This window comes from Lissotriton vulgaris, chromosome 6, assembly GCF_964263255.1.
Source record: "Lissotriton vulgaris chromosome 6, aLisVul1.2, whole genome shotgun sequence".
In the NCBI taxonomy this organism is placed as follows: Eukaryota; Metazoa; Chordata; class Amphibia; order Caudata; family Salamandridae; genus Lissotriton; species Lissotriton vulgaris.
This window is the reverse complement of record NC_141694.1, coordinates 1480922259-1480940355: the sequence shown is the minus strand read 5'-3', so window position 1 is coordinate 1480940355 and position 18097 is coordinate 1480922259. Positions and strand designations below refer to the sequence as shown.

At 51.2% G+C, this 18097-nt stretch overlaps 1 protein-coding gene across 6 annotated transcripts in view; it reads left to right on the top strand.

Moving 5' to 3' along the window:
• Window positions 1–18097, top strand: part of EHBP1 (EH domain binding protein 1) — a 1903610-nt gene that overhangs the window by 1861473 nt on the left and 24040 nt on the right. For all 6 annotated transcript variants that reach the window (XM_086927633.1, XM_086927634.1, XM_086927631.1 and 3 more), the window contains one exon: window positions 17383–17497. In XM_086927633.1, the coding sequence (XP_086783759.1) occupies window positions 17383–17497 (115 nt within the window). The remainder of the gene's footprint in view (window positions 1–17382; window positions 17498–18097) is intronic.

Here is an 18097-nt window from a genome sequence, read left to right as displayed (position 1 = left end):
TTTTGGCTCAGGTAGGTGGTGAGTTGGTCGGTGGTGATCTTGCTCCAACATCGTCGGGGGGGTTTGTTGTGGGTGGTGGGGGTCGTTTTCCTGACGTTGAAGTGTACGCAGCTCTGGTCGGTCCAGTGGAGCTCGGTGGTGTGGCTGAAGGAGATGTGGTTGCTGGAGGAGAAGACTGGGTCGAGTGTGTGGCCGGCGTAGTGGGTGGGGGTCTTGACCAGTTGCTTGAGTCCGAGGGTGGCGAGGTTGTCTTAGTAGGGTGGTGGTGTTGTTGTCCTTGTCGTTCTCCAGGTGGAAGTTGAGGTCTCCTAGAAGGATGTAGTCGGGGGAGGCGAGGGCGAGCGGGCTGATGAAGTCTGCGATGGCTTCGCTGAAATGTGAGCGTGGTCCCGGGGGTCTGTAGATGAGGGTCCCTCTGAGGGTGGTCTTGGGGTCGGTGTGTATCTGGAAGTGAAGGTTGGTTGGTGCTGTTTTGTCCAGGAGGTCCCAGAGTTTGACGGCGTGTTTGTGGGCGGAGCGGGTGTTGAGCAGGATGCACTTGAGGTGGGTGTTGTTGGCGGTTGTTCTGGCTTGCGCAGTGCAGGATTGAGTGCAGGTGAAGTTGCAGGCGTGGCAGGTGAAGTCTCAGTGGGTGCGTTTCGGGGTGGCTTGGTAGCAGGCTGGCTGTCGTCCGGTGTTGAGTGCGTGGAGGGTGGCGGTGTCGTATCTCCGTCGGGTTGGCTGGCTCCTGCGAGATCCAGGGATTCTGGCGCTGGGCGCGGTCCAGGCGTGGACGGGCGTAGACGGGCTTGCCTTTGGCGCACCCGCTATGCATGGCCGCTGCACGGTCCCCGCCATATATGGCGAAGTAAATGTAAATGTAAACGTTTTGTACTTGTATAGCGCACAGCTACCCGGACCGGGTCTCCCGGCGCTTGTACTCATACCGCTAAGGAACCCTTCCTGGCTTTTCCTTGTGAAATGTCCACTCCTGGGCATCCCCAAGATGAAGCCAGGCATCCCAGCGCTGTTGGGGCCGTTGTGGAGATTAAGCAAGCTATTGCCCAGAGTTGCAGCGTGGGACCCATGATTAGACTAGGCACTGAGGCGAGAAATCAGGTCCGAGGAATTTAGAGCTCAAGACCCGCCAAGGCCGGCCGAGGCGGGAATTGAACCCTGGTCCCGGGTCAAACCTCTGCATCAGGGTCTGCCGCTCTAACCATGAGCCACACTTCTCCACAGTGGGAGGGAGGAGTAGTAGGCGGGAGCGGGGTGGCGAATGGGGAACGGGAAGAAGGAAGGGAGCGGGGGCTGCAGGGGAGCAGCGGCGGGGAGCGGGGCGGACAAGGGTGGGAAAACAGTCACGGGGGAAGCGGCGAGGGAGCAAGCCTGAGGGCGGAAGCCCAAGAAGCAGCAAAAGCACACAGGGGAGAAGGCAACAGGAGTGGCGGCGAATAGAGGCAGCAGCGGTGACCAGGGCACACGGGGGCCGTGCGGTGAGTGGAGTGACCAGGTCAAGGGTCACAGCTCACTGCCGCGCGGTCTCCGCCATATATGGCGAAGTGGGAGGGAGGAGCAGCTGCGGGGTGGAGAATGGGGAACGGGAAGAAGGAAGGCCGCAGGGGAGCAGCGGGGGGAGGGCAAGGGCAGGAAAAAAGTCACGAGGAAACGGCGAGGGGGCAAGCCTGAGGGCAGAGGCCCAGGAAGCAGCAATGGCGGGAGAACAAACACGGGGGAAGCAGCGAGGGGGCAAGCCTGAGGGCGGAAGCCCAAGAAGCAGCAACAGCCCACAGGGGAGAAGGCAGCTGCAGTGGCGGCAAATAGTATGAACCCCGGAAGCTGGAGGTGAGCTGCAGGTCATACCCCTGAAAGAAATATTCACCCCAACTGATGTCCAATTAAAGTAAAAAGGAGATTTAGAGATCTGGTGGTGACCATGTGCCAAGGAGCAATGGAACTACACAGAAATGTATGCTTTGCAGAATTTCCTGGTGAATATGGTTTTCAGTAAACTCTGGGTATTCTGGAGCTTATAGGTATGAGTGAGCAAGAGCTACTGAGCCTACGGGTAAATGGGGAAATCAGGTGGCCAGAAGATGAACTCGTATCCAAAGGCTCCAGAGAGTGAGCTGGAACCTCAGAGATCTGAGCCTGAGCAAGATCCTCAGAGGGCCAAAGAGTGGAAATTAGCTTAAGGGTCCTTTTGATAAGAGGGTAGTTCAGGGACCAACTGATTGGCAGTATGAGCATCATGTCCTTAGAATTTGTAGAACCCATGGGTCCCTATGGTGAGCAGAAGCCTACAGACTTAAATATGAGTGTAAACCTCTGGGGCCATGTTGGATAGAAGTGACTGAGCATCCTGAAGAATGACCAGCAGTTTTAGGTCCTGACAGAGAATCCATAGATCTGAGGGTGAGCAAGGGCTTGGGGATCTATGAGAGATCAATTCATTCAGGGACCTGACGGTGAGAGCTTAATTGACCTGAAGGTATGTGTCAGAAGACGTAGGTGATCTGTAATGAAGGCCCCATTGGGTTCGACAGCGTTGGCTTCAGGGATCCCATCCCGGATCCGGTGTGAATACGGCTGTGCCATCACGCCCTTCCCCCGCGTTGATCGACGCCGATTCCAAAGTCAACATTTCTAGAGGTTCTATGTTGTCACCCGACTATTTTGAGGATGTGCTATGCTCAGGAAAGGATTGGGAGGTGTCTGGGGGCCCTCTTGAAACCCAGGAAGTCTCAGAGAAGAATTTGGACTGATATGGGGAACTTGGGGAGGCTAGTGGACTGGATACTTCTCCAGATACTGGCATGCTCTCTTTGCCAGTAGTTGCTACAGAGGAGGGGGCATCCTCTGCCATGGTGATTAAGAGCGCAGTCGAGGTCCTTGGGCTGGAGCTGCCCTTCGTGCAGGTCAGGACTAATCTCCTGACTGATGTTCTTCAACCTGGAGCTTCCACTTCCGAACCCTTGTTGCCCTGTAAAAAGGCAATTACGGACATCCTTCTAGGAACATAATACAGACTTAGCACAGGGGCTCCTGTGAATAGAACGATTGCACGCCGCCATTGTCCAGCACCGGGCGACCTAAAGTTCCTCAGCCAACACCCCAACCCTGAGAGTTTGGTGGGGGTTTACAGCCATGTTAACCCTATGCCAGCCACTGTCCCACACAGACTGGCCAAGCCGTGCGAGGATGTGGATGCGGTACATTCCGATCTCGGAATGGAGGCCAGAAGTCGCTGACCACCCTGCCCCCAGCAGCCGCAGCCTCCATGCACTCCTAGGCTGATTATGCAGGACCACACTACTCCAGTTGGTGGGAGAATTTGTTATCATCTCCCTCACTGAAGATCCAAAACATCGGGCAAGTGGGACTTGCAGATAGTCCAGGAAGGCTATTCTCTTCCTTTTCTTTCTTTTCCTCCTCTTATTCTGCCAAATCAGGAATAGCTGACAGAGGATCATTTAAAGCTGCTCCAAGAGGAAGTTGCAGCTCTCTTGGCGAAGGAAGTATGGAAAGTGTCCAGATTTCAGAAGTAGGCAGTGGCTGTTATTCACACTATTTCTGATTCCGAAGAACAAGGGACTACGACCCATTTTAGCTCTTTGGACCGTCAACCTCCTCCTTAAAAAGGAGAACTTAAAAATGCTCACTCTGGCTCAGGTCTTTTCTACCCTAGACCAAGAAGGATGGTAGCGTTGGACCTGCAGGACGCATATTTGCACATTCCCATCCTCCCGGGCCACAGACGTTACCTGCGGTTCAAGGTAAGCCGTGAGCACTTTCAGTTTACCGTTCGGGGTGTCAGTCTTCACCCTACCTCGACAACTGGCTGTTGAAGGCGTCCTCGCCCCAGTCTGTCATCTCCCACCTTCAGACTACGGCTAACCTTCTGAATTCACTGAGGTTCTCTATAAACGTGCCGAAGTCACACCTGACTCCTCAGACGCTCCTTTTAATTGGAGCTGTTTTGGACACAGTGTGGTTTCTTGCTTATCCTTCCGAGCAGCGAGTCCAGGATATTCAAGCTATGATTATGATATTTCAGCCTTTATCCTGGATTTTGGTGAGACTGACTCAGAGTCTGTTGGGCCTAACGGCCTGCTGCATCCCGTTGGTAAGACACGCTAGATGGTGTATGCGGGCTCTGCAGTGGGACTTGAAGTTCCAATGGGCACAGCATCAGTAAAATCCCACCAACATGTTTCAGATCTCAGAAGAAACTGCGAAAGATCTTCAGTAGTGGTTAACAAACTGCAATTGGGTCAACGGCAGACCTCTCTCCCTTCCCCAACCAGATCTCACAGTTGTGACAGATACGTCACTTCTAGGATGGGGCGACCATCTAGGAGAGGTGGGGATTAAGGGATACTGGTCTTCGGCAGAGACAGGGCTCCACATAAATTTATTGGAGCTCCGAGCGATTTGGTTGGCATTAAAAGCATTTATTCGCCTTGTCAAGGGGAAGTTAGTGCAGGGGTTCACAGAGAACACCACTGCCATGTGGTACTGCAACAAGCAGGGCAGGTTGGGGTCATGGACCGTTTGTCGAGAGGATCTTTGTGGAGCTGCTTTCCCCACCCCGGGGACCTACGGAGGGGGGTGCGGCCTTTGCCCGCGGATCATCTTTTAGAAGTTCTCCACCAGGGCTCTGGTGGGAGGGAGCTCCTGCTTCTTCCCTTTGAGGGTTCGCTCCATTCTTCTCTGATGGGTGTTTGGGGGGGCGCCCCTCCACGGGGGATCCGGTGCCCCAACACCTTGTGCACTGGCATCTTCCAGCACCGCTTTACCTGGTGTGTCTTTCCCTCCACCCCTCTGCCACAAGCCCGCTATTGCGGAGTGCCTGTCCATACCTGCCGCCGTTGTTGTCTCCACCTTCACGGGCGGCCCGTTGGCTGGACTCTTGGGGGAGCAATATGTTCGCTTTGACCAGTGCCGCTTTGCAGGCACTTAACACCTGATGTGTGTTGACTAGGGCCACTTCTTGCTTGTGGGACTCGGCAGAGTCCCTTGGGTCTGCCTCTTCTCAGGAGGGTGCTGGTGTAGATTTGCGGCACCATGCGTTAGTTGGCCGAGTGCTGGCGGCGTTTATTCTTCGCTCCGCTCAGGACATCTCGGAAGTGATTGGTCGTGCCATGGCTTCTTCGGTTGCCCTTCACCGCCATGCTTGGCTTCAGGACAGTGTGTTCCCAGAAAATGTTCATGAACAGCTGGTGGATCTTCCCTTCGATGGCACTCGTTTGTTGCACGCCCCGGCAGACTCGGCCATCCAGAGGTTCTTGACGGGGCTTTGGCCTCCTCCTCCTTCTCCCCCTCAGTGACCTGGGAGTTGATATGGTTTTGGGTGCTGTTCTTTCGTTGGGGCGGGTCGCCCCGGCTGTGTGATCTGTGGGCTTCATGTGCATTCGAGTCCTCTTTGCTGGGACTGTGGTTCTGTTGGCTGCTGGCCAGCCCTTCTTGACTGTGTGTTTTTGCCTTGGATTATCTACACCAGGTTGGCCCTGAGATTAGGCCTTCTGATTTTTCTCTTTGCCTGCTTGACAAGCCTTCTGCTAGGTTTTTCCCGAGGATCTGTTGTCCTCTGCTGCAGAAGTTTCTTCCTAAGAGGGTTCCCATGTCTTGGGACTTAACATACCCTATGTGGGGTAGTGGTAGCTGTTATATAGCTTATTCTGTGCTTGGGAGTTGTGGTTGCCTTCGGGCCACTGATTTCCATGGCGTTTAAGTACGTTGCAGGTTCAATTCCCTTATTGTTGGTCTGCAATGCCTTTGGTGGCGCCCCGGGGTGTCCTTCTCCGGGGTCGCTGCGCTGTTCGCCTGGTCTGACCTGCTGTCTGCGGCCTGGCGCCATGGCTCTGGTTCTACTTCTTTTTGTGTCGTGTGTGCGGTCCCCTCCCTGAGGTGTGTCCGGGCCCTCCTTCTCCTTCCTGATCTCTGTCCTGGAGCTGAGTTGGATTTTGTGTTCCTTCCTATTTCCTGGGTGTCCCTGGGCTAATCTTTCTTCTGCTTCTGCCTGCTTTATTGCTGACGGCACCGTTATATATATATATATATATATATATATATATATATATATATATATATATATATATATATATATATATATATATTACGCTCAAAGAACTTCTCCGTAGTATAAAAAGAAGAGAGCAGCACTCCGGGGAATTACTAGGCAGCGTGCAGTTTATTTAGCACAAACAAACGTTTCGGCAAAAAGCCTTCGTCGGTGTCATATATATACTATTCTCCATCTCCTACTGGCAGTCACCAGTAGGTAGTAGTTAGGATGTAGTTTCCATAGGAAGATCGTTTTTTTCATTTGTCAATAACTTTAGCGTCGTTTGACGAATCCTTCCCGAAATTTTCAAAACGATTGGCTCGGTGACTTCAGGCGTTGTTTTGAATAGTTTGAGATGATCCGTCAAGCAGGGGGCGAAAAAAGGGGGGGTCCCAAAGTGCTTTTTTGCCATGTTAATTTCCATAGGTAACTTCAGACACCGCTACAGCCCGAACTGCTGAACAGAATTACACCAAATTTGCAAGAAAGGTATCTCTTGGTCCAGAAAGCGCCCTTTTTGTTAAATGGTGAAAATCTGGTCAGTAGTTGCTGAGAAATTTAAAGATTTCTCAGATATAAAATTGAGACCACTGTAGATCTGTGACCCCTACCTATTTCGTGCCTTAGATCTGATTGGCTGCCAACACTTCCGACCAGGCAGTGCAGCTCGTGGTCCATGCCTGGGCCATGAGCCACACCGCCACATGATCCAGGTGGGTCTGCCGCTGTTTATTGGTGCAGCAAATGCAGAGCAGTCGCTGGAGATGCCTTTCCCAACATTGACTTTCCTGAGGCAATGACTACAAGTCCCATAATTCAAAGCATTTTTTACTCACCTGAGCGCTATCCAGAGAACTTTTTGAATAAAAGCAAGGAAGTCACCTTTAGTCTCTGTCTGCCTCTTGTTTGCGGTTATGCCTATTGAAGAAGGGGGAATCCCGAAACGCATCAGCAGGAGCCGGAGGCAGGCGTCACCTTGCAAGTACCTTTTCAGTGATAAAAGGCTTTTGACAAGTGCGACTCATGAAAACTGCACTCTTTTACTCAGTGTATATATATATATTCGCTGAAAAAACCATTGGTTTTAGGGGTGTTATAGTTAGACATTTCACTCGTACAAAACCATTGAAATTCCCCCGTTATAATTAGTTGTACTAACTATAACTCGCGCGCCCGCAATCCACTGCTGATGATGTCACATATTACATCATTCATGACATGGTAAGTGACATCACTGATGACATCATCCATGTGACAATCTGATACATCTTACCATACACTAGTATAACCTTTCAACACTCATAAAATATGGAGTACCATATTTGAAGCGATACAAAAGGGGGTGATGGACGGAGCGTTTGAGCAAATCAAACACTCACCCCCAGTCAACTGATCTGGGTTTAATCCATCACCATTCTTTAGCTCACTCAGCCACCCAATTAAGACATGGCCATATGCAAATCAGTCTGACCCTGTGCCTCATGGGAACAGTCCAGCCCAAACTGCCAAGCCATGTCTTCCCTGGACCGGAAACAAGCATCCTAGGACCGGTTTCGGATTCATAATCCTCATCAGCCAGGCTATCTTAAATCCAGTGGCCAAGTGAGCAAGGGACTCACGTCTGAGCATACCCTGCAAGCCCACCCTGTGGTGCGTTTTAAGTTAGAGAAATAATTCCTCCTCAATCCTGAGGGTCCCTGGGGGCCAACTAGCCCACCAGGTCCCTCCAGTATGCGCCAGGAGGCTGCGTTGCAGAGAGGTGTTCAGAGACCATGCCCCTTTTGACAACACTCTGCAACACAGCGCTTACTAGAGGTACCTGGTGGACTAGTTGGCCTCCAGGGAGCCTCAGTATTGACAAGGAATTAATTCCCCAACTTAAACAGCGCCACAGAGCGTGTGCGCACATGTGAACTCAGCCCCCGCCCCCTCCCTTCACCACTGTGCAAACGCGCCCGTGGCGCGTTTTAAGTTGGGGAATTAAGTCCCTTTGAATCCTGGGGGTCCCTGGGGGCCAACTAGCCCACCAGGTACCTCCAGTAAGCGCCATAAGGCTACGTTGCAGAGAGATGTAAAAATGGGCGTGGCCTGGAGCACCTCTCTGCAACGCAGCCCTGTGGCACTTGCTGGAGGTACCTGGTGGGCTAGTTGGCCCCCAGGGACCCCCAGTATTAAAGGGGAATGAATTCCCCAATTTAAAACGCGCCACAGGGCGCGTTTGCAGAGTGTTTGTGAGGGGGTGGGCCTAGGGATGATCGCATCTTTAAAAAAAAAGTTGAAAGGGGGGCTGTGTGGCCCCCCTTCCTTTTACTTTTTTGGGCCCTGGGAACCCCATCCCCCAGGGCCTGGCCCCGAAATTAAAATTTGAAAATTGTTCACGATAATCTGGTACTGGACCCTCTGCTGCAGATACCAATCCTATCTTTTTTTTTACACAGTCTGTTTTCATTTCGCTTTCTTTTGCAGTACTAAAGTTTGCTTAATGCCAGTGCCAGCTTTTGGCGTAGGCGAGCTGGGCCCAGGCCGGCAATTTTCAGAGGGGTGCACAAAACTGTCTGCATTAAAATCCTGCGACAGCAGCTTCCCCCTCACTTGAGTCCAGTGATTCAGAATAAACTACTTTTAACCCCTTTTGCTTTGTGCAGGTGTTATTTTGCACCCCATTAACCCCCTTGCTTCCCCTCTTATCTTCTAACCCCCATGCCGACGCTCACCAACACTACCATCAAATCCACCATTAACTTGGCACCAGTGTGATCGAGCTACGCTATGAGTGAAGCAGAATATTATTGGAAGTCTGTTACTGCTTTGATGTGTGAATGACCTATAAACACAAAATAAACCCCCTACTACCTTATTTTAAACACCAGCTGCAGCGAGGGTGCCAGATGTCTTTCTGCTCAAGGCACTCTCCAAGTATGGGCTGGGTCTGCCTAATTCAGCCCAACTCAAGTTCATAGCGTGAAACGTGAAAAAGCCTTTTATTGTTCGATTATTTAAAATAATTACAATATGCTAACAATATAAAATAGTTGTCTAAAAACCAAATAAATTAAAATCCCTAATTATTACTACAGCCTAATAAAGCATAAAACATTCAGTATAGTGTCATATTCTAGCTATACAGTTTAAGATCAAAGTGCATTGATTTTTAAGTCGGAGGTGTATCCGCCACTCCCATACTTCCAGTCCTACAGTTTTCTTTATGCGGCTCTGCATTTGCGGAGAGTGCTGCGCGAATTAGGTCTACAAATTTCCCCAGTCGTACTACTGTTTGACTTGCTGTTGAAGAAAAACACAATTCAGAGATTTCGCTGCATCTAGTGAGGCCCTGAGCTCTGCAGATTGGGGGTGACCAAACGGTGCCTCTCACTGGTTAGCTTTGGGCAGCAACACAACAAATGGTACCAGGATTCCTGATGGTAATCACAAAGTCTGCATGCTGCTGATTTATCCACGCGGGCCCAACTTTGATTAAACTCCGCTATGGGTAATGCGAGGAGCCTCATGTAAGTGATCTTTTTTCGGGTTTGGACGGATAGTGCTTGCTCAAGATAAGGCTGTGCTTTTCCCACTTTATAAGAGGCAGCCAATGTAGAAAGATTTGGATGGTGATGCAGGCTATCGAGATCTCTTGCGAATTATATATGCTTGATCTGTCTGTTCACTGCTCTTTTCCATGCAGCTATTGAAATATTAGCGTTGACCAGGTTTTGCACCTCTATTTCTATCAGATGAATGGCTGCTGTCAGTTGCGCTTGCCATGGGGATCCGCTTTCTTCGAAGATTGTTTTAATTTGCGCTTTCAAGGCTGTTGCTGGAGCTCTCAAGATGCTAATATAGTATTTTATTGTGTCTCCCAGGCAGGAGATATCTGGGCGAGAAAGACCCAGCTCCAGCCTTACTCTAGCTCTCCTGGCCTGTCGTGGGATGCCCAACACTTTCTTATATACGGAAATTTTGAAACTCATGTAAAAGTTGGTAAGGGCGCCAGGGAAGATTAAGTGGCCATAGTTGACTGAGGGCACTACTTTTGCTTTTAGGACTTTCAAGATGGATACCATGGATGGGCTATGTAATTTTCGATTCAGACTTCTCAGACTGCAGATGATTCCTGCCCCTTTATTTTTTAGATGTTTCAAATGAGCTGTTGTTTTTGCCCCTTCCGTTAGCCTGAGACCCAGGTAGTTATAATTTTTGCAAGATCTGATTTGCTGGTCACCTAGGCGCCATTGAGCTGTTTGCTTTCGATGGAACTTCCCAAAGATTAGGATCTTGGTCTTCTCCTGGTTTACCAATAAATTATTCTTTTGATTAAACCTGTGTAGCACATCTAAGGCTTTTTGTAAGCCTATCCTGGTGTGATCCAAAATGACAAGATCATCAGCATATTGAAGGATTTGAAGCCGCACTTTCCCCAACTTTGGAATGACTAGATTTGCCCCCTCCAGTGCTTGACCCAGGTCGGATGTGTAGATGTTAAAAAGTTCATAGCGAATTGAACTGAGAAATCTGGACCTTGATGGTCCCGGGTCCTGGTTGCTGGGAGTGAGTAGAGCAGGTGCTTTATCAGGACTGCGGGCAGCCAGCATGTGAGGAGTGTTCACATAGACAATCGAGGAGGTAGCCACTAAACAATCCTAAGTTTTCCGATGCTTTCAAATTAAGAAATAAATCGAATTTTGTTGGGAATTGATCCTAATTTAGGTTACACCATTATTGGCACTGACTCAGACTATTAACCTTCTGGAGTAATATCCTCTTGGTGTGCACCATAACGTAGCATGTGTGATACTAGCTGTTTTGTACAGTGATGTGCCTTTCTAGTTGACCTGTCCGCATTTCCATAACTCTGTTGGTCTGCAGTAATCACTTTATCTGAAAGAAACAGTAAGTTATAGATTCCTTACCTTAGAATTACCCCCAGGCATCAGACTGGATCTGGAAAGTTTTTCGTCATCTGACCCCTGCGCGTCAAAAGTTGGCGTTGGTCGGCTCCGCTTTCGTCATTGGCGTCTTGGGCTCCGGGATGGCGTTGCGGTAGCTACTTAAACGCCGCCCTTGTGCACTAACGTCAGTTCTTTCTTTCCCGCGCCAGAAAACGCAGATCCGGAGAGAGCGGTACCCCCAGTCACTTTTTGACAGATTTTTTTTAACGACTTTTGTCGACTTCGTTTTTGGGTCTAACATTGACTCCTGATGCACAAGGGATGCCCGGCTTCAAGGCCTGCAGTTCCTGTACCCGACTGATGCCGGTGACGGATCCGCACCGCATGTGCCTCTACTGCCTGGAGTGCAACCATGACCCCAAGTTGTGCTCCGATTCCCCAACCATGGCCCCAAAGTCTGTGCGGGAGTGGTCCCCAAAGCTACTAGAGGCCCGGCAGTCGACTCCACGTCGTTCAAGGTCCCGGTCGCGTGGGAGGTCGAGGGACTGATTGCCGAGCCATCATCACTTCTCGTCTAAGTCTTCGCACTAGGGGTCAGGCAAGTCGAAGCATAGGTAAGTCGAAGCATAAGAAGAAGTCCCTCGCCCGTCGGCTGGCGCTGTGAAGGGGGCAGGTGGTGACACCCCCGCGGCTCCGCGTGCGGAGCCTACAGGGTCGACTCCGGCCTTCCCACCCTTCCCGGTACCGGGAGACGGTCCTGCCCAGCTTTCTCAGTTCTACGAAGCGATGCATGCCATCTTTGGGCAGCCCGACTCAGCTGGTGCGCATCCGTGACCCACAGACTTGGCTGGGGACCCTAGGCTTTTGACACCGGCGGCTCCAGCATCGGCACCGCAGGGCCCCCCTGGATTCAGGCCTGGATCCTGATCTGCGCTAGTCGACCTCGTTACATCTCCACCAGAGCCGATTCCACCTGCACCACAGCCACAGCCAGCTTCAGCCAGTTTAGCAGCCAGTGAAGGGTGAGGAAGACTTGGAAGGGTCTGGTGACCCTTTAACTGACCAGTTGGAGTATGAACAGGACTGGAGAGAGGAACTGGGAGATGCCAGTGGTCTGGACACCTTACCAGACTTTGGCATGTTGTCTCCTCCTACTGTGGCTATGGAGGAAGGAGCGTCTTACGCAGTGGTGTTGCGTAGGGTGGCCGAAGCTCCTAAACCTCGAGCTGTCTCCTGTGGCAGTCAAGGCTAACCTCCTGACAGAGGTGCTTCTGCTGGCAGCGAGCTATTCGGAGCCTCTGCTGCCGTTAATGAAGCCCTCACGGACATCCTTTTGGGCACCTGGTCCAGGCCCAACACAGGCTCCTGTGGATAGGATGGTTGCCCGATGCCACCGCACGGCCCAGGGCGACCCCACTTTCCTCTCCCAACATCCCTCCAGCAGAGAGCTTGGTGGTCCAAGCTTCAACGTCCCAAAGCGCATTCCCTATTGCAGCACCGGACAGGGAATTCAAGAAGCTGGATCATCTTGGAAAGAAGTTGTTTTCTTCCTCCAGCTTAGGGCTGCGGTCGGTAAAAACACTGCATGCCTTTTGGGCCGTTATTCCCACTCTGTGTGGAATACAGTGGCGCAAGTGTCTGGAGGAGGCCTAGGCAGTACTCTCCCGTGCTATTGCCGAAGGGAGAGATACAGCAAAATGTTATAATCCGCAGTGGACTGGATACTGCCACTCACTGGGTTGGACCATTTCAACGTTGGTGGAGCTTCACAGTAACGCCTGGTTGAGATCGATTGGCTTTTCGGGGGATGTCCAGAACACTTTGATGGACATGCCCTTTGTTGGCCGTCACCTTTTTGGCGACAAGGCATACAGTGCACTTGAGCGCTTCAAGGACACTCGGGCTACGACAGAGTCCTTAGGCCTCTCCCCCATGCCCCCTGCACGGCATGCGTTTTGCCCCTTTCGTGGCCACGGAAGGGGTGCCCCAACATTTTCCTTTCAGAGCCACAAGTCAGCGCAAGCTGTTGAACCTCAGTGCAGCTGGGGACGTGCGAACCACCAACGTGGATCTGGTGGCCAGCGGGCGGGCCAGTCCACCATCGCCCTCTCTGCAGCAGCCTCCAAACCCTTCTAGTCTGACCTTACAGGCCCATCAAACGCCAGTGGGCAGCAGGATTCACCATCACCTCCCCCACTGGCGCACCATCACGTCGGACAGGTGGGTTTTGCAGATAGTCCGAAGGGGCTACTCCCTCCCCTTTGAGACAACCCCTCCAGCCATGCCACCCCAGTACCATCGCATGTCGGGTAATCACCTGGCCCTTCTCCAACAGGAAGTTACGGTTCTCTTGGCCTAGGGAGCCACTGAGCGCGTTTCTGCCCCAGAAGTAGGTTGTGGCTGCTATTCCCACTACTTTCTGGTGCCCAAGAAGGATAAGGGCCTCCGTCCTATCTTGGATCTCAGGGACGTCAACCGCTTCCTCTGGAAGGAGAAGTTCAAAATGTTGACCCTGGCTCAGGTCTTGCCTGCCCTCAACCCTGAAGACTGGATGGTAGCGTTGGACTTGCAGGATGCTTATTTTCACATCCCCATCCTGCCGGCCCACCGGCGTTACCTGTGGTTCATGGTAGGACACGAGCACTTTCAGTTTACCGTGCTCCCCTTTGGCCTTACCAGTGCCCCTCGGATGTTCTCGAAAGTGATGACGGTGGATGCAGCTCATCTGCGCAGATCAGGGGTTCCAGTCTTCCCCTTTCTCTACGACTTGTTGTTGAAGGCGGTCTCGCCCCAGGCAGTCGTCTCCCACCTCCAGACTACGGCCGGCCTCCTGCATTCGCTGGGGATCTCCACCAAGGTGCCGAAGTCACACGTGACCCCTCTCAGAAGCTCCTCTTCATCGGAGCAGATCTGGTCATGACGCAGTTTTGGGTTTATCCTCCCGAACAGCGAGTCCGGGATATTCGGACTATGATTCCGATTTTTCAGCCTCTATCCCAGTTTTCGCTCAGGCCGACCCTGAGGCTGCTGGGCCTCATGGCCTCCTGCATCCTGCTGGTCGATCATGCCAGGTGGCATATGCAGGCTCTGCAGTGTGACCTGATGTTCCAGTGGGCACAGCATCAGGGGAATCTGGCCAATTGCATCCAGATCTCGGAGTGCACTGCATAGCAATTGCAGTTGTGTCTCACGAACCAGGATTGGGTCAACGACAGATCCCTCTCCCTTCCCCAACCAGAATCCCACAGTGGTGACAGACGCATCCCTTCTGGGATGGGGCGGCCACATGGAAGAGGCGGAGATCAGAGGCTTCTGGTCTCCGGCAGAGTCCGAGCTCCACATCAATCTTCTGGAGCTTTGGGTAATCTGTCTTGCACTAAAAGCATTCCTTCCCGGGGAAGAGTAGTGCAGGTGTTCACGGACAACACCACTGCCATGTGGTACTGCAACAAACAAGGCAGGGTGGGGTTGTGGACCCTATGGCAAGAGGCCCTCCGTCTCTGGACATGGCTGGAACATCAGGGCATATCCCTGGTGGTTCAACACCTGGCAGGTTCACCGAATGCCAGGGCAGACGACTCGGCCACAGGTGCATGATGGATCACAAATGGCATCTTCACTCTGAGGTGGTGCAAGGTCTCTTTCTACAGTGGGGAGAGCCTTGGTTTGATCTATTTGCCAACGAAGAGAACGCGCAATGTCAGAAATTCTGCGCGTTGGAATTTCCAAAGCGGCACTCGCTAGGCGACGCTTTTCGTCGCGAGTGGAGTTGCGGTCTTCTATATGCCTTTCCGCCTATACCACTTCTGCCCAGAGCGCTGAAGAAGATCAAGCGCGACCGGGCCCAAGTCATTCTTGTGGCTCCAGATTGGGCACAAAGAGTCTGGTATCCCGAGCTGCTCAACATGACCATTGACCCTCCGATCCGACTGTCCCTTCGGGAGGATCTTCTTTCGCAGCAGCAGTCCTCCACCCGAACCTGTCCAGCCTCCACCTCCTTGCGTAGAGATTGAGCGGCAGCAATTGACGTCATTTGACTTGCCTCCTGAAGTCTGTGATGTAATCTTGGCAGCCAGTCGTCCCTCCACTAAGACAATATATGCCTGCAGATGAAATAAATTTGTGACATGGTGCACAGCAAAGGCTTTGGATCCCCTTTCTGTACTTCTTTCTGAGGTTCTCTTGTTCCTCCTGTCTTTGGCCCAGCAGGGCTCTGCTCTGGGCACTCTTAAGGGCTACCTCTCGGTCATTTCAGCCTTTCTCAGGCTTCCTGATCAGTTTTCTCTTTTCAAGTTCCTCTGTTGTAAATCATTTCTTAAAGGCATTACTCATCTTTTTCCTCCTGTTCCCTTCATGATGCCTCAGTGGGACTTGAACATGGTTCTTACTTATTTGATGTGCGCTCCCTTTGAGCCGCTACATAACTGTCCTCTCAGACTCCTTACTCTGAAAATTGCTTTTCTGGTGGCCATCACCTCTACGCGCAGGGTGAGTGAGCTGCAAGCTCTGTCTTCCAAGCATCCCTTTCTGGCTGTTCATCCGGACAAGGTCGTCCTCAGAACTCGACCTTCTTTTCTTCCAAAGGTGATCACTTCTTTTCATATTGGCCAAACCATCACTTTGCCCACCTTCTTCCCGCCTTCGCATCCTTCAAAAGAGGAAGAGAGGCTCCACCGTCTGGATACAAAACGTGTGCTCATCTTCTATGTGGATCACGCCAAACAATTCCGGGTGGACGACCATCTCTTTGTTGGTTACGCGGGCACTAAGAAAGGTCGGGCCGTGCACAAACGGACCATCTCCAGGTGGGTCGTTTTGTGCATCAAGGCCGGCTATTCTTTGGCAAAGTAGGAGTCTCCAGTGGGGCCAAAACAATAAGGGAAGTGCAGAGGAGTTGATAGAATCACCCTCCAAAACGATATATATAAACAAAGAGATTCTATCAATGGAGCGGCAACACTGGTAGAAGTAAGACTTCGGGATTATGCGGACAAAAGCGCCGCGGTGAATTCCTACCGATTGTCAGCTCATGGGGCACCACGCACTTGCCACAACAAGACCACATTTGGGTCACTAATTTTGACAATTTTTGCTTCCCAGGGGGCCAGCTCATGCCCTGAAGCATAAACTAACAGTGGAATTTTACTGTTAGTTTTTAGGAAGACAGGCTGACAATACTTAGCAACTGAGCTTATTTTCGTAGGGACCAGTAGAAGGTCCTGATGAGTAGGCAGTAGGGGACTGCCTACGAAACATGTAGACCAGGTTGTAGCGATCGGCTCAACCCCAAAACCCCCTTCTTAACGTCCCCAGCTAGAGAAGCTAATAAATTGTTTTTTTCTACTAGCCAGAGGATTTTTAATTTTTGTACTCACAAACATTGTTAGGTCCCTACACTTTCACTGACACCTTGCACCATCACATAGTCCTGTCACCACTTCAGTGCTCCCGCGTAGTCGGTCAGGTCGTAGCACGCCCCGCCCCGTAGAGGGACGGGAAGACCCCAATGATGAAGCATGACACTACTGGATTTTTTTAGTGTGTGAGGGGTATTTTAAAAAGCACATAGCGCTCTCATCTTTATCACCCTAAGAGAGAGTACTTTCACTATATTTTCATCACTGTAAAACCAACAAATAAAATACATGTCCACACATTGATAGAATCTCTTTGTTTATATATGTCTCCAGTGGGGCTGCACGCCCATTCCACCAGGGCTACTACTGCTTTGGGACGGGGAGTCCCCCTACATGACATCTGTCAGGCAGCCACATGGGCATCGCTACACACGTTCAGCAAGCACTACTGCCTAGACAGCCAAGTCCGGAGAGACGGCTTCTTTGGCTGTTCTGTTCTCCAGGACTTCCTCCTCCAGGGTTGGTATTGCTGGGGTATCTATTCTAAGGTAAGGAATCTATAACTAACTGTTTCTTTCAGATGACCAAGTTACTTACCTTCGACATCCTTTCAGGGCCCTAGATTTGTGCACCAGTGGTCAATGTCTTGCATGGCTCTGCGCTTCTGGCGTGGAGAGTTGTGTACAGTACTAATGTCAGCGCGCGAGGACGGTGTCTATGTAGCTACCGCAACGTCATCTTGGGCCCAACGACGAATGCCGATCCGACCGACGCCACCTTTCGACGCGCAGGGGTACTGCTGAAGAAAAACTTTCCGTATCCAGTCTGACGCCTGGGGGTAATTCTAAGATAAGGAGTCTATAACTAACCTATGTTTCTTACAAATATATTGTTACCGAAGGTGATTAAATTGTTCTTTATGGTGTACCCCTGGAAAGTTCTCTGTGAGAGGGAATTATGATCCAACATCCAGGTCTCAGCAGTGCCATGTGTATAGTGTTGCCCGTACATGTATCTCCGGAGTTCAATTGAAAGTTATGTGAGGTTGGTGGTGTGTGTGTAATGCCTGCCTTTCTCTGTATTTCCCCAGACTGGCAGAAGACAGAGGCCCAGAAGAGGCGGGAGCAACTCTTGCTCGATGAGCTGGTCATCCTAGTCAATAAACGTGACGCTCTGGTCAGAGACTTGGATGCTCAGGAGAAGCAGTAAGTTACTTCACGTGCACATTAAAGACAACACCACTAGCTGGATACAACTTGTATGCTGCTGCGTAAAAGTTTCCAGTCTGGGATATCAGCAGAAAGGAATAGAATTCTTCATGTTTAACAAACAACATGCCATTTCCAGCCAATACCAAAATCTTGATATCGTGCCCTTGGAATGAGTGTTCCTCTCTGAGCACTGCTCTCCTCCAGCCAGTATCCAATGCTCAACACCATGGCTCTGTGACCAGTGTACCTCTCTGAACATTGCTCTTCCTCAGCCAGTACCCAACTCAACACTGCTGCTCTGCCACCAGTGTTCCACTTGGAACACTGCTGTCCTTCAGTCAGTACCCAGCTCTCACCCTCAGCTCTGCAGCCAGTGTCCCTCTCTGAACAGTGCTGTCCCCAAGCCAGTACCCAACTCTCAACACTGCGGCTCTTTGATCAGTGTCCTTCTCTGAACACAGCTCTCCTCGAGCCAGTACCCAAATCTCAACACTGCGACCAATGTCTCTTTTAACACTACTCTTCTAGAGCCAGTACTCTACTTTCTACACTTTGGCTCTGCAACCAGTGTCCCTCTCTGAACACTACTCTCCT